The sequence below is a fragment of the Triplophysa rosa genome, linkage group LG17 (assembly GCF_024868665.1).
Source record: "Triplophysa rosa linkage group LG17, Trosa_1v2, whole genome shotgun sequence".
NCBI classification, from domain to species: Eukaryota; Metazoa; Chordata; class Actinopteri; order Cypriniformes; family Nemacheilidae; genus Triplophysa; species Triplophysa rosa.
In genome coordinates this window covers 18,890,396-18,911,233 of record NC_079906.1, presented here as the reverse complement: position 1 = coordinate 18,911,233, position 20,838 = coordinate 18,890,396, and the positions used below count along the sequence as shown (strand labels likewise).

The window sequence follows — 20,838 nt, the reverse complement described above, 5'->3', positions numbered from 1 at the left end:
ACTCAATGAAAATTGTCATCATTTACTAACCCTCAAGTTGTTTGTTCTGAAATCTGAGAAAGACATTTGGAAAAATGTTAGCAATTTTTAATTCCAAGACATCCCTAGCCAGGGCTGCGAAAACGTTGCAAAAGGTTTAAACAGAAACTGTGGTGCGGTTGAATACCGTTGTGATGACGCAAGAGTTGAACTATGCCACTATGGCACTAAGGCCATTCTTAGTGTTCTTTTTGAAGAATTTTCGGAGCCTGATGAAATCGGTATAAATACGCGTTGAATACTACAAAATACATCTCTTCTAATATCTTCAATTGTTGCGTATACCAAGCTGCAGCGGACACATTTAAACGACTTTACATGGACCCATTGTGCATGCAGTCTCTTTAATACCGTGGGTTTTATACAGTGTTGGGTGTAACTAGTTACTAAGTAATTAGTTACAGTAATTTAATTACTTTTCCCTTGAAAACGTAAAGTAAGGGATTACTCACATTTTTCAGTAATTTAATTACAGTTACTTAAAACTAATTACAATAATTGCTCATTGAAGCGGGGATCAACAATTAAAGGGAAGCCCCACCCCATACTGCTACAGAATTGTAGACAATTCTCTTCACTCTTTCATCACAGTAGGTGGCACTATGCACTAAAGTTTGTTTGCAACCTGCTATAAAACGTACAAAGAAGTACGGCCAGAATGACTTATCGTGAGAAGAATCAAAATACACTTTAATCGCATAACATCATTTAATGGAAACGCAGTCATTCTGCGATATTGTTTTAATCAACATTTAGAAAATATCGCTTAAATTTTGCACAAATCTATAATGGAAACCTGGCTAGACTGACTACCATAGTTCTGTTGAACACAAAATGAGGTATTTTGAAGAAGTTAGGAAATCAATTAGTTCGTGGGCACCTTTGACAACCATTGTAATTTTTCCTGCTATGGTAGTCAGTGATGTCATAGAACTAAAACTTGCTAACATTCTTCCAAATATCTTCCTTCGTGTTCAGCTGAACAAAGTAATTTATAGAGGTTTAGAACAACTTGAGGATGAGTAAATGATGACAGAATTTTCATTTTTGTCTAAAAAATAACAGCACATTTCTTTTTGCTGAGACTTTCCCATAAATGTACACCGTGAATGACATTGGGGTTTCATTTTAATTTAAGATAACAATACTTTTTTCTCACTAGTGGTCCTTTTCCAACAAAAGATTTGTGTGGATTACTTCTACCATAATAATCCAGTTCAAAGAGGCAGCTGACCAAAAAAGTGTCACTGGTCATGACCTGAGGAAGTGCGAGACTCCCTTCACTCCACCTGGACAGAGAGATCTTGCTGCAGCTCTGATCACCAGGAGCAGTGAGCTATTTTGAGCACCTCTTCAAATCATGCTCCTCTGAAAGAAGACATATAGCACTCTCAACAAGCTTTTTCGTCTTGTGTGTAAAAACTTTGATTTTGTAAAGCCCTGGAACAAACATGGTGTGCTAATGAAAAGAATAAAATAAACAATAATAGCAGAGCAAATGCTAAAAAACAAAACAACTTCTGTAAAAATGAAGGTGCTTAAATATCCAAGTTGAGAATAGAAAGACATAGCATTCAGTGACGGTGCTGGTAAGTATTAATCCGTGAGGGAAGCAGCAGTATTAGCAGGACTTCAGGAGGTTAACTGTCTCCATAGCTCTGATATCTGCCCACAGGTGGGACACTATTTTGGGCTCTACCCTTGTTGTCCCAATTGGTGTCCCAGAGTAGTGCTTTGGGCATAATATTTTAACCTCAGGATTAAGAAAAAATAAATTTAAGAGGAAGAGCGTTAACTGTGTATAGAAAAGAAATGTCAGATTTATTTGATACATCTCTATTAAATAAAGTCATAATGACCTTTTTCTGATTTCATGGCAGGAGAAAATGAATGCAATATTTGCATGACACTGCAAACACCTCAATTCAATGCTGAAGGATAATCCCCATTAACCCTTCAGTACAAGTCTTCCCCAGTAAGTGCCAATGGTTCCCCCAGTCTAAAGAGAGAGAGATGCATGCCGGGTAATAAGTTCAAGTTACGGTGCTGCCCTTCAGGCTGAGGGGGTTTCCAAAAGTCTGCGACTGTACATTTGTACATCATTTGATGACATACTATGGATAATATATTAACTTTTACATGAATTTGCAGGCTGGAGCACGACACAAACAATTATGCATACTGTGGTCAAATTGTGTTAAGAAAATAACATTAGTTATGAGGACAATGCATGATCTGTAAAATAGCATGAGAGCTGCTCATCCTGAAAGGATGCTGTTGTCTAAGGTCGCCCATCACTGTGGTAACAAGATGAAGAAGTTATGGGTTTAAATGTTATTTTAGCATTAATACAATAATAGGAATAAAAATAATATTTGATAACAATATTAACATTGCACAAATAAAATTAAATCCATAAAAATAACTTCGCCAAGAAAACAAACTTTGAGTAGGTATTTGTAAGTTTGAATCAACATTTTATCTACATTTTATGCGAATTACCTGAAATTATACATGATGTTTGAATTCTGGAGGTATCCGGGTTATCATACAACTCCATGTGGCTGTGATAAGTGGGTCAGAACTGAATGAGCAAGCAACAGACTCTCAAGATAAAGCGCACTGGCTCACACAGCCAGCTTTCCATGTAAACAATGTGGAAAATATTAATGAAAGCAAACAAACCTGATCGGTGTTTACGCAAAACATCTATTTATATACAAATCCCATCTCCACATAGACAATACAAGTATGATGACTATGTAAAAATTTTTGAATAACTAAATACACTTATAACAAAATAAAAAATACTTCACTATAAATTTGCCTTATTTACCCCATTAAAAATCATATAACAGCTAATATAACAATTATACTGTCAAGACGGTTATAAACTGGTGTAAAAGGCTCTTACACTCAGAGATAAAGGAACATATGTGGTGTGACAGCTGAGGCTGTTGGTCAGTGGAGTGTGTGGAATGCGGTAGATGGAGAGGGGTAAAGTTATTTTTGTGGATAGCGCCCACCGTTACTGAACTCCACTCATTTGACGGAGTTGCACGGGGAGAGAAGACTGATCCTATCATTGTCAAAGCCATTGCAAATTAGGATAACAAATCATATGAAAGACGTTGGGAGAGTGTCACTCTAAAGAAGGTATGATTTTTGGCATGCATTGAAGTTAAGTTTCATTAACTAAGACAATTGTGAGGGACACAAGATGTCTAAAGGGCCACAGGCGGATGGGGGCCTATTTTGACCATATACCAGATGGATGACACATTTGATGTTATTGGTTATTTTACAACGAGATAAAGAGAAACGCTATGTACTTGATATAATGAATGTTGGCAACACATCACCTGCGAGTGTTCAATCAAATCTTGTATTTGGTGTATTCTGGTGAAGTGTCATTTTCATCGGTGTCATCCAAAAACGTTTAGTAATCAACAAAGCTCATCTAAGATGGTAAGATTGAGTCTACCAAGCAAGTTGTTATATTTAGACGTGTATTCTATGGTTATGTGTATGGTTATGGCTATGATGTCAAAAATATAGACCGATGCACCCTTTTTGCCTAATATGTTACAGATATATGGCATATTTGTTTTGTCTTGGTAGGGCATAATGCATAAAAAAGCAAAATATCAGGTGCCATTCTGTCTCTGTCATCTTCTAAAACGTATGGTGAGGTCAGATGTGAGTTTTCCAGTGACTTTGTTCATGAGATATGTGTCAACATGAATAGCAAAAAAGAGTGACTAATTACCTGTAATGTACCTTAATCTATTTGAGGTATATACGATTATATATGTAATATACCAGATACCAAAATTGTGATTATCTCTGCAGCATGGGCTAATCTTGACAGTTTTCTGGGATAATACCATTTTGACTGAAGGATATCAGATGTGATTTAATAAAACTTCACATTAAATACCCATGACACAAACTGTGATGTAACTTTATATGTCGCCAATTTAGCCAACAAACTTTAAACCAGAATTTTCTAACCATAGAAATGTTTTTTTAGTCAGAGGCCTCATGTGTGCCTGTGCCATCTGAGTGCTGACCCCTTCTTAGTCTCAACTCATATCTCCTGGTAAAAATAGCCAATCACATGGCCCGACTGAGACTGGGGTTAAATTTAGGGTCTTCGTGTCTCATCAGGCTGGTGGTGGAGGACTCCCCACATGCAATCAACTCCCATCTGTTCTCTTAGACCACCAACTCTCCTTTGCAGTTCCTAACACTTTTTTATGAGTAAATAAGAGAAATTATTTTGAATCGTAGGTCTTTGGCGTAAGCATGACCAAAACAAGAAAAAGACATGCACTGTGAAAAGTTAACATGTGGAGTAATACCTTAAGCTATTTTACAATATACTTTATTTTTGTATTCCGATTAATGTCTGATTGAGAAAATATTATTTAAATCACTTAAATAAAAAATATATCTGGCATAAGAACAAATGAATTCACGAACCTACAGTATTTACAGTATCTCCTAGCCCTTTTTTTATTTATGTGGACACTTTTATCTAAAGCAAAGTACAATGCATTCTAGATATACATTTTTTATTATGCATGTTCCCTGGGATTTGAACCCTAACATAAATTATGAACTCTTTACCTATTGAGCAGGAGTATGCTCGGGGGGGGATCCTTTGCAATGCAATCCTGGTGATAACATCTTTCTCCCAATGTCAGCTTCATCTGATGTAAACAGGCCCCATCACTGTGTCTGAGAAACGACAACATGACTGAAGTGATGAGCATGGCGGATGTGTCAACAGACACGATGCATATAAACGACACAGAAAACACAAATGACATTGATGATGCTAATGAAACAGAGAACATGAGTGATGACAAAAACACTAAAGAAGAACGCACAACAGGCTCAGCTGAATGCGTGACTGAAGAGGTGGAGATGAAGGAGGTTGCAGATAAACCAAAGAAGACAGCATCAGCGGAGCAGGAGGAGGAGGAGCCCGTGCAGGAGACAAAGACCACCTGCAGAGCGAGGAAGCGAGAGAGGGTTCATAAAACAAATGATGCAAACATCACTGAGGTGGACAATATGAACGATGTGGCTGATGAATCACATGACACAGATTTGGCAAATATGTCAGAGGTGGCTTTTAAACAAGAGGTACGAGACTTGTTAGGCTTATATTTTAAATGGAAATATTAAAATCTGAAATACAATGGTGACGATGGACAAAAATTAGCAGCATTCCATTTCTGTTTTACTAACAATCTCTATTATTTCCTTTTCACTCTCTCTTCTGAAGAAACTGCTTAAAACATCAAAGCCTGTAATGAGGAGTTATGTACCCAAGTTGGGCAAAGGAGATGTAAAGAATAAGTTTGAGGCCATGCAGAAAGCTAGAGAGGAAAGAAACCAAAGCAGAAGTCACGAAGAGCAAAAGAAACGCAGGGATCAGTATGTTAAAGAGAGAGAACACATTCGCAGGAAGCAAATGGTCAGTAAAGAAACCTTCCCATCAGCACCTTGTTTTGCTTCAGCTTGGCTTTTTTCACTTACGTGAAACTATCAAAAAATGTAAAAAAACCCACATCATATACTACTTTCCTAACCTGACTGGTGGTATGAGCACTGTAGAGGTTTTGGCCTTTAATGTAATTTTTATGTACATTCAAATTGATTTCGACCAATCATTATTCAAATTTTAAAATAGTAAATTGAAATGACTTGTAAAGTCAATCTGATTTTGCTTAAAAATATGAGGCAGTTTTACAGTGAAAAATTTGTGGTGTACATGTCTCTCTAATTTATGGTTGCTACACCTTTGGTCCTTTTTGTTTTGGTAAAACAAGTGTCTTGATAGTCTCACAGGAATTCATAACTAATTCGCAATGTAGCTAATTCATATGAATGGTGCAAAGTAAATCGAACAAAAATGTACTATTATTAAAAAAAGCAATAATGAAACCCCTCCCTCAAACCCAACAGTCACTTGTGCAAAAGCACACTACTAAAACAAACGAATGAGATCATACAAATTCAAAGTCTTGTAAAATTATGATGGATTTCTGTGAGATGGGGTTGGTCTTGAGGTTAATGACGTTTGTGCTTGTCACGTTTAACCAACACTAGAGGCACCAATTTAGCCTAATTCTAAGCATTTAAAAGAATATACACAAACCTTCCTACAAAAAAATCCTTTGATCAGTACAACACACCAATATACGAATGTAGGTAGTGCCTGTCTGCTGCATGCACAGTCTACTGATCCTCTGCCCCGTTGCATATGTCACATTGGATGGCCCAATCAGCATCCTCCCTGTAGGTCATATGTGCCTGTTTTACAAGGATTAAGATCTGCTTGGCTTGCTACGACCAGCATGGCTTCTGATCCTGGATAAAACGCCTAATCTCACAACCACTCTGTCTGATTCTCCACAGATAAAGGAACTTCTCGCCTCCAGTGATGAAGAGGAGGAGGTGAAGCCGACCAAGATAGAGAAATCATACGTTCCCAAGATTACAGGTGGGCACAGTGAGATACACTGTAGGTGGGATGTACATACATTTGGAGAGGTATTGAGAAGTAATCATGGTGACAATGCTTTAATCCTGTCCTTGATGCCAGCTGTCGGTTTTCTGTCCCTAGGCAGCGTAAAGGGCAAGTTTGCAGAGATGGAGAAACAGAGGCAGGAGGAAGAGAGGAAAAAAACAGAAGAGGAGAGAAAGAAGCGAGCCGCACAGGAGGCAATTGAGACGGCCAAGAGTCAGAAAGAGTTGGCCAAGAAGGCACAGGCGGTGAGTCTGTGAAGGATGGTTTTAATGTTTTAATGTAACCTGGAAGTCAGTTGCATTGTATACTGTTAGAAAATCTGCAGCAAAAGTATCTATAATCACTCAGGTAATCCCCTGCTGTCCTGTTTTAAATCCTAGCAGAATTAGATTTACATTAAATTCATGCATTTGGCAGACACTTTTATCCAAAGAGACGTTTTATCAGTATGCGTGTTCTCTGGGCATTGAGCCCACAACATTTTACGCTGCAAAATAATGCTCATCAACTCAGCTACAGAGAGTCAAATTCAAATCAAAATCATTAATGGAAGTACAGTCTTAAAGAAAATCCTAACACATTATTTTACTTCATGAATATAATACTATGCTTTATGATCATATCATTTACAGATTTATAAAAACAAATAACACCCATAAAAATGAAAAATCTTAGATGAGATCTCTTTAATCTCTGGTTTCTACTAGACACCAATGAGATAAAATGGAAAACAAATAGAAATGTTTGCCGAAGTTTCCTGCGTCTCAGATGTTTCCCATGAGAAAAATATCCAGAAATCTCACAAATGTGTTTATTAAGAGTTTGAAAAGAGATCTCAACAATGTCACAAACTGAGCTCAGATTTGCCAAAAATGATTGAAGATTTCCATATGAACTCAAATATTTCTTATTTTATATTATGTACTATATACACTTAATTTTATTTACTATACAGTCTACTTTTATTTTACAGCTTGATACTCTTATATACTGTCTCAATTGTTTCTGTTTTTTCTCTTAAGGCTAAAATACACTACAAGACTTTTGCTCAGATTTTGCCCAGATTTTCAGTCTGGACTTGTTGCAGAAAGTCTGTGCCCATCTGCAGATTTGATCAGTTATGGCTGGAATACAGTACAAGACTTTTAAAAACTAGACATCATACACTTGCAGACTTTTTGAAAGTTTCAGATAGAAACAGACTAACTGATCAAATCTGCAGACTGGCAGACTTTCTGCAACAGGTCCAGACTGAAAATCTGGGCAAAAGTCTTGTAGTGTATTTTAGCCTTTAGTGTGTTTCTATCTGAAACTTTCAAAAAGTCTGCAAGTGTATGATGTCTAGTTTAAAAAAAAATTGTTCGGATTTTAAAAGTCTTGTAGTGTATTCCAGCCAAAGCCATTTTAAACATTTTACATGACACACAACTGAGAACTCCATCAAATATTGTTCTTTAAAAGTGCAACCTCTGAGCAATACAATTCTCCTCATGGTGGCTGTGGGGCATGCTACAAAACAGTGAAAGCATAGTATAAAATCATATTTTAGATTTCCATGTTTTGTAAATAAAGTGTGGGAAGCCATGTTTGGTTGTTTTATATAGAATGATTATATGGATTGATCTCCAAATGGCCATTCATTCTGGAGCCAGAGTTAACAAGCACAGACAACATGTGACTGGCAACTGTTTCCCACACCACTTGCAGACTCTGCTCATGGACTGAATTAGCAGTCTCATATCTCGCTCTATATGACACAAATGGGAGCAACTGCGCCAAAAGAATGTCCTCTGCTGTCAGGTCTTATCTGAAACCTGTCTGAGTGCTTGTGTGGGACTGCAGAAATGTAAAATGTGCAAACCTGAAATAACAATGATGAGACTGATCTTTGTGTAATTGTTTAATGATAATTAAAAAAGGTTATGTTTCAAATCACAGGAAGGTGATGACAGTCTTTTGGTAAGAGTGGTGCCCGCAAAATCACAGAGACAACCAGGAAAGATGAAGGTCAACTTTGAGGACATAGAGAAAAACCGTGAGGAAGACTTAAAGAAGCGTGCAGAAGAGGAGAAGAAGAAGAGATACGATGAGAACAAGCTGTCTTTCCGTGAGGCGAAGAGACGCTCTATGGTTGAACAGGTGAAGGACCGGGTTACAAATGAAAACCTTATGCAAACACATAAAGATTGTAAAGGTAAATTTCCATCTTTTTTAAAGCTGGACGATACAGAGTCTCCATCTAAAGGGAAGGAGCACGTGACCCCTGGCAAATTACGTCTGACCTTTGAAGAGCAGGAGAAAGAGAGACAGGAGCAGCAGAGAAAGATGGCAGAAGAGGAGGCCAGACGCAGACTGGAGGAGGAGAAAAAAGCGTTTGAGGAGGCCAAGCTGGGCATGGTGGGTCGATTTATTTTAACATTAGATGGAGATACTGGGGCAAGTTGTCACACTTCTTTGTTTCAATAAAAACAGTCATTATTGAATTTAAACATACGTGACAAGCATTAAAAAAGTGAAAAAGCAACAAACTGCCCCAGCCTTCAGTAAAAATATGAAAATATTAGAATAGAATTTGGAGGATAGAATTAGCATACATTTGTGTCATTGGACTCAAACCATTGTAACTATAAAATGTGTGACAGCCTCTGTGTCAACTAGACCTATATTGTTTCACAGTGTAATATCCGGGACGTGACAATTGTGCTAATGTACATCCAAATTTTGAATATTGAATATGAATATAATAACATACTCTTGATCACAGGTCGAGGATGATGAGGAGAGTAAGATCGTCCAGGGAGAGAAGGAAGAATTTAGGCCTGGTAAGCTGCGACTCAGCTTTGAGGAGCTAGAAAGACAGAGGCTTGAAGAGGAACATAAACGCGTGGAGGAAGAAAGAAAAAGACGCATTAAAGAAGAAAGGAAGGCATTTGCAGAAGCCAGAAAGAGCATGGTCAGTCCATGCCTTTTACACAAAACTACTAAAAACCAATATGGCAAGAAATATTATTGTTTGAACTGCTTATCACACAGTATATACAGTATATCAGATGCTAATGCAATCATATTTTGCAATGTACTGTATATTAATATACATATAAATAAACTGTATGTTTTTTTTAGATATAAATTGCTTTACAAAACATGCAAAAGGTCATAGACAATTCTTACAGTATGACTTAAAGGCAACGCATACTGTACATTCAAAAGATAATGTTTGCTGACTTAGTACAGTAATAGATCACAGCTGGAAGTCAAATCAAACTCAGACAGTGGTGAAAACTCACTTTCCCCAAACCTAATGTGTTCGCTGTCAGATTGTAAATGACGACGATGACATCCTGCTGGCCATGATCAACTCAGACGGGGCCACACCTGGGAAGCTGGCCATCAGCTTTGAGGATCTGGAAAGACAGAGACAAGAAGAAGAGCAGAAAAGGAAAGAAGAAGAGGCCAAGAGACGTCTGGAAGAGGAGAAAAGACTTTTCGCAGAAGCTCGCAAAAGCATGGTAGGACCATGTGATGTTTAAAGTGTCTGTTTGCATGTAGTGTTAATGTTCTGCACTAATTCATATGGCCAATGAAACAACTGCTTAATCATAAATAGGCTCATGTTTAGTATATTACATTTAGGAAATTATAATATTGCTGTTTGGAGTATTAAAACACTGTGTTGTACACATACTTTGTACTGCATGTTTTGTAATGCAATCTGCCTGTATATTTATATCATATGAGCACATGTTGTCGGTGAGTTAACAACTGCTTACCAGTTACAGAGCTCTTATCAAAACAATTCATTGCAAATGTGAACACATGTTTGAAACTCCAGTGTGCTCAAATGATATACATGCACTGCTTGTTTGTTACGCTTTTAAAATTGTGTCTTTAAGAGCCCAGGACTGGATCAGGATAATATGACCGCATGTGGAGATAAAGAAGTAAGAAAGTTTTAAGTTAATGATACTGGAAAAAAGTGAAAATGAACAAATAAAATAAAGGCACATTTTCTTTGCTGCTCTTATGCACGGTCTGGTATTGGCTTCAATATAGACATGACGCGCTTCCTTTTCAATGCTTCTTTTTAGAGGACTATGAGTGAACCAGATAAACACAATTACTTGTACAAGATTATCTATACAGCCGCAAAAAAAAAGTAAAACCATTGTGGTTCGAGTCCAGTGTCTGTTGAATTTCAACAAAATCAAACATCAGGAATGACATAAAGTCATCCAACAGCAATGTGAAACATAAGACACATGACAACTGTGATAAAAATCCAGGTTATCCCATTAAAAAGAATAGTTGAACTTTTCCTAAATACATGTACATCTAGAAATATTACTGTTGTATTGCTTAAAAGTGAATATGAACTTGTTTTCTTCGCAGTATTTGAGGTATAAAAAAATACAGAGCCAAAAAATTTCGACCTGTTTCTTCAGTTTTTATTTTCTGCAAATAAATGCAAACAGAAACTATATTTTTATTTGAAATCTGGGAGAAATATTGTTAATAGTTTGCAGAATGAAACAAACATGATCATTTTTCCTTAACACCTATAAACAGTAAATTCATGAAAACGGAAAATAATTTTGAAATGGTCTCTTATTTTTTTCCGCGGCTGTATATGCTGTGATGTACACCATGATATGATGTCCACGCAATTGAACTGAAGAGTTTTAGGCTTAACCAAGCTTTAAAAAGGTGCGTATGTCTCATTTTGGGCACAGATACAAGATGATGATGATACTCTGGTAAGGACAGAGTCACAGGAAGCAATGTATCCTGGAAAACTGGAAATCAACTTCGAAGAGATGCTAAAGATGAAAGAAGATGCAGAGAGGAAGCGCAAAGAGGAGGCCAGACGCATGAAAATGGAGATGGAGAAGAAGGAGTTTGAACAGCTGCGGCAAGAGATGGGCGAGGTGAAAATGCGAATTCGGTATTTCCACATATAATGTTAAGGGTTCCAAAAAATCAGGATGAAAAGTATTTAAACTACATAAAACTACACGTGAGACAGACTTTTTAGTCAAATTTCTTTTTATACTGAATTAATGTTTCTCTTTTAGGATGAAATTAATGAAAGCACTGAGGTGGTGAGCGCCGAATACGAAGAGCTGACAAAGCTGAAGCGGGCCGGCTCCATCCATGCCAAATCCCTGAAGTCCAAGTTTGAGAAGATCAAGCAGCTGACGGAGGAGGATATCCAGAAGAAGATTGAGGAGGAAAGAGCACGGAGGAAAGAAATCGATGAGAAAATCAAGGAGAGAGAGGCAGAGCGATGTCAGGAGGTAAGGTCACACTTCTCGCTAAACTCACTTCTTTTCTTTTTATTCCAGAAGAAGCTGCATGCTAACATTTGAATATGATTACTGAATACTTTGAAATCCACAGGATGACAACGAGGACAAAACAACGCCAGCTAAAGTGGAGGACGCCCCATTCAGACAAAAAGTGGACATGCGCGCGCGGTTCGAACAAATGGCAAAAGCCAGAGAAGAGGACCAGAGGAGAAAGATCGAAGAGCAGAAGTTACAGAGGATGGAGTTTGAACAACAAGAGATTGACGCTGCTCTTCAAAAAGTAAACCTCTCCTGGGCTGCTTTGTTTAAAAGCTAACTGCCAGGACATGATGGCAGCACTAATGCATGACAAAACCGCATGTGTGCGTCAGCGTGTTATTTCTATTGTTTTGCTGTTTAACCCAACTGAGAAACACTGTCATGTGTCTTCAGAAAAAGGAAGAAGAGGAGGAAGAGGAAGGTAGCATCATCAACGGTTCTGCAGCCTACGAGGACGAAGAAGACCACGCCAGGTCGGGTGCACCGTGGTTTAAAAAACCCCTGAAGAACCAGTCGGTGGTGGACGCAGAGCCTGTACGATTCACGGTGAAGATCACAGGAGAACCCAAACCAGAGGTCACCTGGTGGTTTGAGGGTGAGCTGCTGCCAGACTCGGAAGACTATCAGTACATTGAGAGAGGAGAGACCTACTGCCTGTATCTACCAGAAACCTTTCCTGAAGATGAAGGAGAGTACATGTGCAAAGCCGTCAACAGCCGAGGCACGGCCGCCAGCACCTGCATCCTCACCATTGAAAGTAAGCCGCTCTACGTCTCCACTAACCACCTGCATGCTGATTCCTCTTGTGCCCTCTCTAACCTGGAACGGATTGCTCTTCCGCTTGGTTTCTCTTTTACTTGTTAATGAAACTGTGTCTTTCTTCCTTCCTGTCTTTCTCTTTCCAGCTGAGGACTACTGATGATCTCCTTCTCTGGAACTTTCCCAGACTTTATGTTTTCTTTTTGTAAAAGTTCATTTCTCACGGTAGGGCCAAAAACCGAGGAGGAAGGCGGGTATTTCTTTTTTTGCCATTCCTCCGAAAGATACGCTCAACGATTAAGTGCAATCTGTTGTTTACATAAGATGTTGCACTCACGGTTGACAGAGAAACTGGGATGAAGTTGTGCCAAAACACTGTTGCGTGATCTTTTGCTGTTGCATTACTGAAAACTGCATAGCGTAACTGAAAACAAATAGAGTACAGTACAACGTATACCCACTAAATCCTGAGGAAGAATTTCATACCCATAAAAAAATGAATGAATGAGACATATTGCTTAAGAGTTTGATTCTGTGTTTGTTATAGTCTTCCTGGAAAGGGGGCTGCTGTGGCATCTCTTTTTGTTAAATTCCTACAAGCACCTCTTTTCGGGCTCAGATTTCTTTCCACTTTGTGATTTGAGTATTGCAAGTTTTTAATTGAATGTACACATGGAGCTTTAATATCCCAAGGTGTAGTGAGTAAATGTAATGTATGAATAATAGGCTATTTAGGTGATTTTAGGTATGCAAAATATCTGTGTAATGTACAACATTATAATAAAATCAATAAAACCTCAGTAGTTGTTGACATTTTTATGACTGCACATGATTTAGATTATATTGTACACGAGTGATATATAATAAAGGCCTTAGTTGGAGTCTTCGACTGGTTCTGACATGAGTTTTACACTGAAACGTACATGATGCTGTGGCCGTCTCTTCTCCTTTTCATTTCCTCGCTTTTATTCCCCATTTATAAAAAGTAAAAAGACAAAATCAGAGAACAGACAAATTAAAATTTAGACATAGACCTAAATAAAAAAGACCATAGGCCTGGCATGCACGTGCATAACTTGGTCCAATATATAACAAGATATTTTTCATTTTTGAAAACCATAACGAAATAAACGAAACATTTCTATAGTTAAAAACATTCATAATAAAACACGTTCTTAAGAATAACACCAAAGCAAATATATATATATTTTTTTTTTTATAAATGTGGATATGTACCTACTATTTACAAGTTCATGTTGCGCAGCGCAGACCGATAGACATGACATCAAAATATCGCGATAATTCGTTGTGCAGCGCATGATGTTGAAACACAGCCACAAGGAGGCGCACATGTTTCACTCTTCCGTTCATACTCCAAGTACCAGATATCGACAGTCTGCTGGTAACTATAGCAACAAGCCGAAAAGCTGGACAGCTAGTTAGCAAATGTCGCCTGCTATCGTTACCTTATAAATCCCCAAAACAAAACAGCACATAACATTAAAATGTCCAGCCTGAAAACGCTGTAACGCCGTGTAGCTTCAAAACATGAAAACTGCATTCGATAAGTGTGAAGTTTGTTGTCGTTTACTTCGTATTTAGCCTACTTGTTAGCGTGCTATCTCGTGCAACTCATGAACTGCTATGTTGTGACTTACGATGGGGAAATATGTGGAAGATGTGTCTGCGTCTCTCGTAAGGGAATATCTCAGTAGAAAGGTGGGTGACAAAGACGTTTTTGTTAAATCTTTAATAGAAGTCAGCTGGCTGGGAGAATGGATAACTATCCCGTTTAAACACGGTGTGACGTAAATACAGTGTGGTTTAAGGTGTTAAAGACCTTTGGTAGGTTCATCTGCAAGTTTACTTGTAGGGCCTGAAGAAAACCATCGCTTGCATGGACGAGGAGCTTCCACGAACTAATTCAAGCATCAATAACAGATCGGATCTCTGCAGAATACTTCACCTTGAAGGCCTTTACAAGAAAAATAAGGTACCATTTCATTTCAGGTAACATTTCAGGTGACGTAATGCAGTTCAGACAAATGCATTTGTGTTCCAGGCTGAAGAACGTCCCTTGAAGTCAATGTTGGAGATTATTGTGAAGGACAGGTTAAGTGAGGGAGGCAAAACCAGACACCATCACCATAGTGACAGTCAAGCTCATCCATCAGAGCGAACCACGTCCAGATCTGCCTTCGACATGCCAGACAGTGTTGAAACAGATGCGAGTTTTATGGAATCTCTTCAGTGTGACGTATCAAGGTACCTTTCCTTTTTTTTGACACACATGTACACCTCAGTGTGTACCACATGTCAGTTCGTATAGTTGTCTTAAATTTTAAGACCTGTTGTTGCTCAGAAAAAAACCTTTTTTTACAGGTTATCTGAAACCAACAGTCTGTCACAGGTTAATCTTTCTCCAACACCTTCTGAAAAGACAAGCAAGACCCTCCCCAGCTTTTCCGCTTCCCCTGAGAGGAGTGTGTGTTCTTTGTCTTCTGGCCAGGACAGTCTCAAAACAGTGATAAAAGAGGGATTTTACTCGGAGAAAAAGGTTCAAGACCCAGACAGCCAGAAGAACAGAGGCAGCAGAATGAGACGAGGCATTATGGCAGGTCCCATAGCCAGCTCCTCACAGGTGATGAATGCCGCTACTCGTTTTAGATTTACCTGGTAATGTGTCTCTGATATCATACAGATTTAATCGAGTCATAAATTCAAATTTGCATTCAATCAGTGTCTCAATATAGAAAGCATTGACAAGGAGTTCATTTTTTCATAGGAAAGTAACAAAAGACGCCCATCTCGAAAGTCATCTGGGTCTTCGTCTGTCTCAGCCACCGAGGATTGTAAAGACACAACATTCTGGACCAATGGTCTTAGTACTACACATATAAAGTCTAATCCATCAGCCTTTCTTGAAGATGAGGGCGACGTGTTTTCTAATTTGCATAGTGGAGATAGTAATGGACTTAAAAAGATCCCAGGAGTCAACACACAGCATCGCTTGTGAGTTTCTTTATGCTGTAATTCTGAATTTTAGAACTGACACGGTTGTCCACAAAACATTTTATTCAGAGGTTCGAGTAAAATAAAATTCTGTCTGATCTCCCTACCCTTATTTTCTTTTGCTATGAAATTTGTACAGTGTAATCGCTGAATGTTTAATAACCCATTCACTTGTATTTAGGAAAAATCCTTACCTCCAGATGCCACTAAATGTTGTACACTTGGACCTTTAAAAAGATGTGTAAAATGGATTTTCTTGTTTTATCGTTCTCATTTTGGGTGAGGGTGAACTATGCCTTTAACAGAAAATTGCAAATCAATATCAAGTTATTACAAAATGATCAAGTCTAAAAGAGCTAAGCCATGTCTGGGAAACCTGATTTGATCAGAAATTGATTTTAAAATGTTTAAAGTCAAACGCTTATTTTTGACCTTGAGTGGGTAAGACATTTACATTGATTAAAAACAACGCCTTGCTAAGTACAACTGTTGCTATTCATGCTCGGCTGCAATTTGTCAAGTTTGTGATTATTGACTTGTATTTTTCCTCTCCAGAAAGAATTCAGCACCCAGCCCCAAAGCGGATGAACTCCATGTGTTGGAAATGGTTTTGGGTAGTGTACCTAAATTTCCTACTGATTACATTTTGTACATTGGATCGTAGCCAATTCAACTACAGAATGCTTTAGTGAGTGTTGTGTAACCTTAAAAGAACTTAGTTGTTTACTAAATCATGATGCAAATGTTTTGCTGCTGCTGGACACCTGCTTTAAAATCTTCAAAACATTCAATCTTGGACACTTTAAAATCTTACAGATGACATTGAGAATGAGGGGAGCTTATTTGATGTTTCTGAATCACCTGTGCCAGAACTTAGTTTGGACAGGACTCCGATGGATCAGAGAACAGCCACTGTAAGCACATTAACTTTTTTTCAACTTTAATCTCTTATGTCAACCCAGTCTGATATGACATCTCTTCATACAGGCTCTGAAGGAAATCCTCTTTGGTTCACCTATGGCTTGTTTCACTGAGGAGTGGAAACAACAGAATTTGACCTTTTCAGGTATTCCTGGTTTGAAATACGGGATTGTACAAAAGAAGGTATTGTGTTCCAGTTATTTTTGCAGTAGTGATCGACGTTATCACTATATATATATAGCATTACATATTAAATCGCAATCAGTATATTTGTTTGCGTCTATGTTTTCATCTCTAGGGAGGACCCTGTGGAATACTCGCAGCGGTTCAGGCCTGTGTTCTACAGAAGCTCCTGTTTGAAGAATCCAGCAATGACGCATCGTACGAGTATGTGCCAAGCATCCATCACGTTTCTGCTCATTCTGTTGTTTGTAGAGATGAGATATTAGTTCCACTCTTAATATTTGAACAACTGGAATCATAATCAAAGTTACATTTCTATAACATTTACATCCTGGATGGATTATTTTCCATTAGTTTAGCTTCATAAGCCAGTGGACGTTTAGGTCAGCATGGAATTGTTTCATTGATGAAAAATCTCAATAAATTGTCTTTTAATTTCATTTGGTACAAATCACCAGGAGATTGCAGGTATCGGAGATTGCAAGGACAAAATGTTTATCTCGGGCTTTGGCTGACATACTGTGGAGAGCCGGGGACATGAAGAGAGCCACTGTAGCAATGTCAGTGTGTCACACATCTTGAATTATCATCTACATACATTAAACAAAAATTCATTTTTTAACAATAAAATATGTCACCACACAGAAACACAGGAAGAAATCTTTTCACCCCAGCCGGACGCTACAAATCCGATGGTATTTTAGAAATGGTTAGAGGATTCTTGATTTCTATGTTGTTTTTATGACTGCGTATTTTTTAGTATTGATGTATATATTTTGGGGTTTTCCACATACTGTAGGTAACACGTGTCACTGTTGAGACCTTAGATGCTCTCACATTGGTTCTTGAACAGCATGTTCGACAGGTATGTTTGTGCTCGAGTGAATGTTACACACTTCCTGTTTGCATAATGTCCCTGGTTTCTATTCTTAGTAGAATATTAGTTGTTTAAATAAAAATTACATTTATAAGGATGGTTTATATTTGAGCAAGTGTATTTTAGACATTGTTACGCTGCAACCTAAGGCATGTTTCCCTTGTTTATATTTCCTCATTCGATTGATGATAAGTGTTCTGTTTTCCTTACAGTTCGAGACGGGTCCCTTTGGCTGTTTCCTGCTGACCATCTCTGTCATTCTCTCCAGAACTATTGCAGCGTATGTTTCCAGCTCTTTTACTCTTTATTGACTGTTGTGTAAGTATGTTGATGTAAATTATTTATGTTCTGTGTGTTACAGTGTACGAAGTGACATGGATGTGCCAACCTCTACTTTGATTGGGGCCCATGGCTATTGCACACAGGTTTTGCACACTTAAAGATTTTCAGTGATTTTTTTGTGCAAACAAGTGTTTGTCTGTTATGATGTTTTTCTAACAAAGTCTTTTATTTTGCCTCTCATGTTTCATAAGGAACTGGTCAACCTTCTGCAATGTGGACAGGCAGTTTCCAACGTCTTTGATGACGAAATGAAGCTTGATTCTGGAAATGGAAATTTTACACTTCTGAAGGGAATTAAAACGCTTTGTAACATCGGGCTGCTGTCTTTATTTGAACACTATAATATATGCAAGGTAACAATGCTTTTAATGCTCGATACTTTATACTGTAGTCTTGCATGTACTGAACTGGACTTCTTGTTGTCTTTGCGAAGGTTGGATCTCACCTGAAATCTCCCAAGTTTCCAGTTTGGGTTGTGTGCAGTGAGAGTCATTTCAGTGTCCTCTTCTCTCTCTCTGAAGAACTGGCAGCGGACCAGTGCAAAAAGGAAGAGTTTGATTTGTACTATTACGATGGGCTGGCCAACCAGCAGGAACCCATTAGATTGACAGTCTGTGAGTCACTAATTTTGATACACAAAAAACAAGCATCTTTTACACACTTGCACATTAAGAGTTCATGATAAGTCTGTAATAAAAGGCTTCTGTGTCTCTGGACAGATCCAGATGCTGCTGTTTCTGTAGCTGCTCAGAATGACAATACAGACAATGATCTTATTCCTCCATTGAATCTCTGCATCAGGACCAAGTAAGTTCATTTATTAGTGGTCGGAATCTCAGTTGTTCCGCTTTGTAATTGTTGATATTGTGAAATAGCAACAATATGTAGATTTTAATCTTTCAAATATGTTTTACAGATGGCAAAATGCAGTTATCAGCTGGAATGATAGTGAACCCATTCTTTGATCATGTTCTTGTTACTCCTGTGTGATTTTATCTGGTCAAAGAAAGTCCATTACATTTTTTTATTTAAATGAGGTTAATGAATTTGGTATTTGTTGTTCTATGGGGCCTCTATTATATTTTTATCTGGTTGCATTTCTTTAAAAATTACTTTCATATGTTTGCTGCCTTGAATTGGGCTTTGTTACTTGTTGTATGTGCATATAGAATTCAATATTCTTTACAAACCTGCCCTTCTCCAGGTGTTAACCAACTTTTGGACAACTAACAATGGTTAATCCTCAACCTTAAACTCAAGTGAGATAATAAGTGATGCATCACTGAATTAATTCATGTAAATATACAGAAAACAATACATTAGACATAATGAATGAAGAAAAAAGATCTATACTTTGCTTTAGCAGATCTTTTCAGCTCTGTCATATGAAGTCATCAGTTGTGCACTATATCTGAATGTTTTCTTGTGTATGATGAATATAGATGATGATGACATGTTATGTATACATAACCTTTATTTCACTGAACTCAGATTATTTCTCCAAGATTAACACAATTGTTGCATGTAAGACGTTTGCCTAGTAAATAAACATCAACATTTAAATTGGCAAATGTCTGTATGTATACCACACTTTAAAAACGGCTGCCTACTGTATCGTGCCATGACGTAGGCCAATGTTTCTTTAGCCTTTGAAATGATGTACCGAAGATCTGATTATGTAAATTGTAATGCATTTCCCAGGTTTTCTAGATGTGCTTAGAACATACTGGAATTACACATTTGGGGAGGCACAATTTAAACACAAAACATCTCCTTTTCTTTTAAAAATACATCTCTCTCATTTGTTCTTATTTTTTAGGAGTGTTTATTAAGTATTTAATACGTTTTGCTTGCTTTTGATGTGTGTGAGCTTTTAACCCAATACAAATGTCTTTCATGATAAACAATAAAGTACTTTTAAATCTAGGAGTCTTGAATCTTATCCGTATTTGCGAACATGTTTTCCTGCTAATCAAATATAAATTGCAACACCAACAGATTGCAAACGCACACGCATCTGAAATGTTTCCTGGCAAAAGTACAGAAAACATCTGAGTCTTATCATTAAATCATTCAATTTAATCTGTCTTTTCTTTCCTCACAGTTTATTTGCATCAGTCCAGGCCAAAAATTAGCTGTGGGAATCATAACAACATTTGTGTTATAAAGTCGAACCTTGGGCCTTGGAAGGCTGCTTTATTCAAACTCCCTTTGTTAAAAGCTAGATATATATTAAATACTGTTAAAATCCTATTTTTGTATTGTGTACATCATGTTTATTAAGTAAATTATGTTTAAAACTGGAAACCAGTGTTTTATGTGCATATGTTTACAAAACAGGTTGGATTCAATGTCCATGTCGGTGTTGAGATTAAAATTGGAGTGTCAGGACTCAAACTGTCCTCAGGGTGTCTCTGTTGTGCTAAAAACCTAATCTAAAAGATAACAGGAAACAAGTTTTGTGTGTCAGGTTGATTTTCGTTTACAATTTTTTAATGAAATTTTCGATTAGTTCAAAATAGTGCACGAAGTTCGGGTTCGGTAAATATTTGATTATGTGTTATTGTATTTTAAGTATGTTTAAAGAATGACAACGATCAATCTCTGACAGACCCGATCATTTTAAGGGGCCATCTGGCGTTTTATTTTTAGGGTCCTGATAACGGGACACTTTCTACCCACGCACGATGATGTCATAAATACAGTAAGTATCGGTCGTTAACCCACCATTGGGGATCATTACTTCATAGCTAACATTTTTTTTGTGTGTGGTGAAGGTATGCAGTTAGCTGCGTGTTGCTGTGACGTCACTCTCT

At 37.7% G+C, this 20,838-nt stretch overlaps 2 protein-coding genes across 4 annotated transcripts; both read left to right on the top strand.

Moving 5' to 3' along the window:
• Positions 1 to 3,083: 3,083 nt before the first annotated feature.
• On the top strand, positions 3,084 to 13,481 carry nexn (nexilin (F actin binding protein)). 3 transcript variants are annotated; one of them, XM_057356873.1, is made up of 15 exons: positions 3,084 to 3,195; positions 4,749 to 5,193; positions 5,336 to 5,527; positions 6,472 to 6,556; positions 6,680 to 6,828; positions 8,522 to 8,722; positions 8,801 to 8,980; positions 9,348 to 9,536; positions 9,901 to 10,092; positions 10,477 to 10,524; positions 11,314 to 11,508; positions 11,656 to 11,877; positions 11,981 to 12,169; positions 12,322 to 12,685; positions 12,834 to 13,481. In XM_057356873.1, the coding sequence occupies exons 2-15, from the start codon at positions 4,798 to 4,800 to the stop codon at positions 12,845 to 12,847; spliced, it is 2,616 nt and encodes an 871-aa protein (XP_057212856.1). In that variant the 5' UTR covers positions 3,084 to 3,195; positions 4,749 to 4,797; the 3' UTR covers positions 12,848 to 13,481. The 3 variants fall into 3 exon arrangements, with proteins under 3 accessions (XP_057212856.1, XP_057212854.1, XP_057212855.1); XM_057356871.1 differs by lacking the exon at positions 12,834 to 13,481 and having other exon boundaries at positions 12,322 to 12,825; XM_057356872.1 differs by lacking the exons at positions 10,477 to 10,524; positions 12,834 to 13,481 and having other exon boundaries at positions 12,322 to 12,825.
• Positions 13,482 to 14,065: 584 nt separating this feature from the next.
• On the top strand, positions 14,066 to 19,944 carry mindy4 (MINDY lysine 48 deubiquitinase 4). Its single transcript, XM_057356690.1, has 18 exons — positions 14,066 to 14,406; positions 14,561 to 14,680; positions 14,750 to 14,952; positions 15,070 to 15,328; positions 15,473 to 15,699; positions 16,255 to 16,313; positions 16,516 to 16,613; positions 16,687 to 16,803; positions 16,919 to 17,007; positions 17,262 to 17,363; positions 17,449 to 17,512; positions 17,603 to 17,668; positions 17,893 to 17,960; positions 18,042 to 18,105; positions 18,214 to 18,375; positions 18,456 to 18,636; positions 18,742 to 18,829; positions 18,939 to 19,944. Exons 1-18 carry the CDS (start codon positions 14,347 to 14,349, stop codon positions 18,985 to 18,987), a joined length of 2,076 nt encoding a protein of 691 aa, XP_057212673.1. The 5' UTR covers positions 14,066 to 14,346; the 3' UTR covers positions 18,988 to 19,944.
• The last annotated feature ends 894 nt before the right edge of the window (positions 19,945 to 20,838 follow it).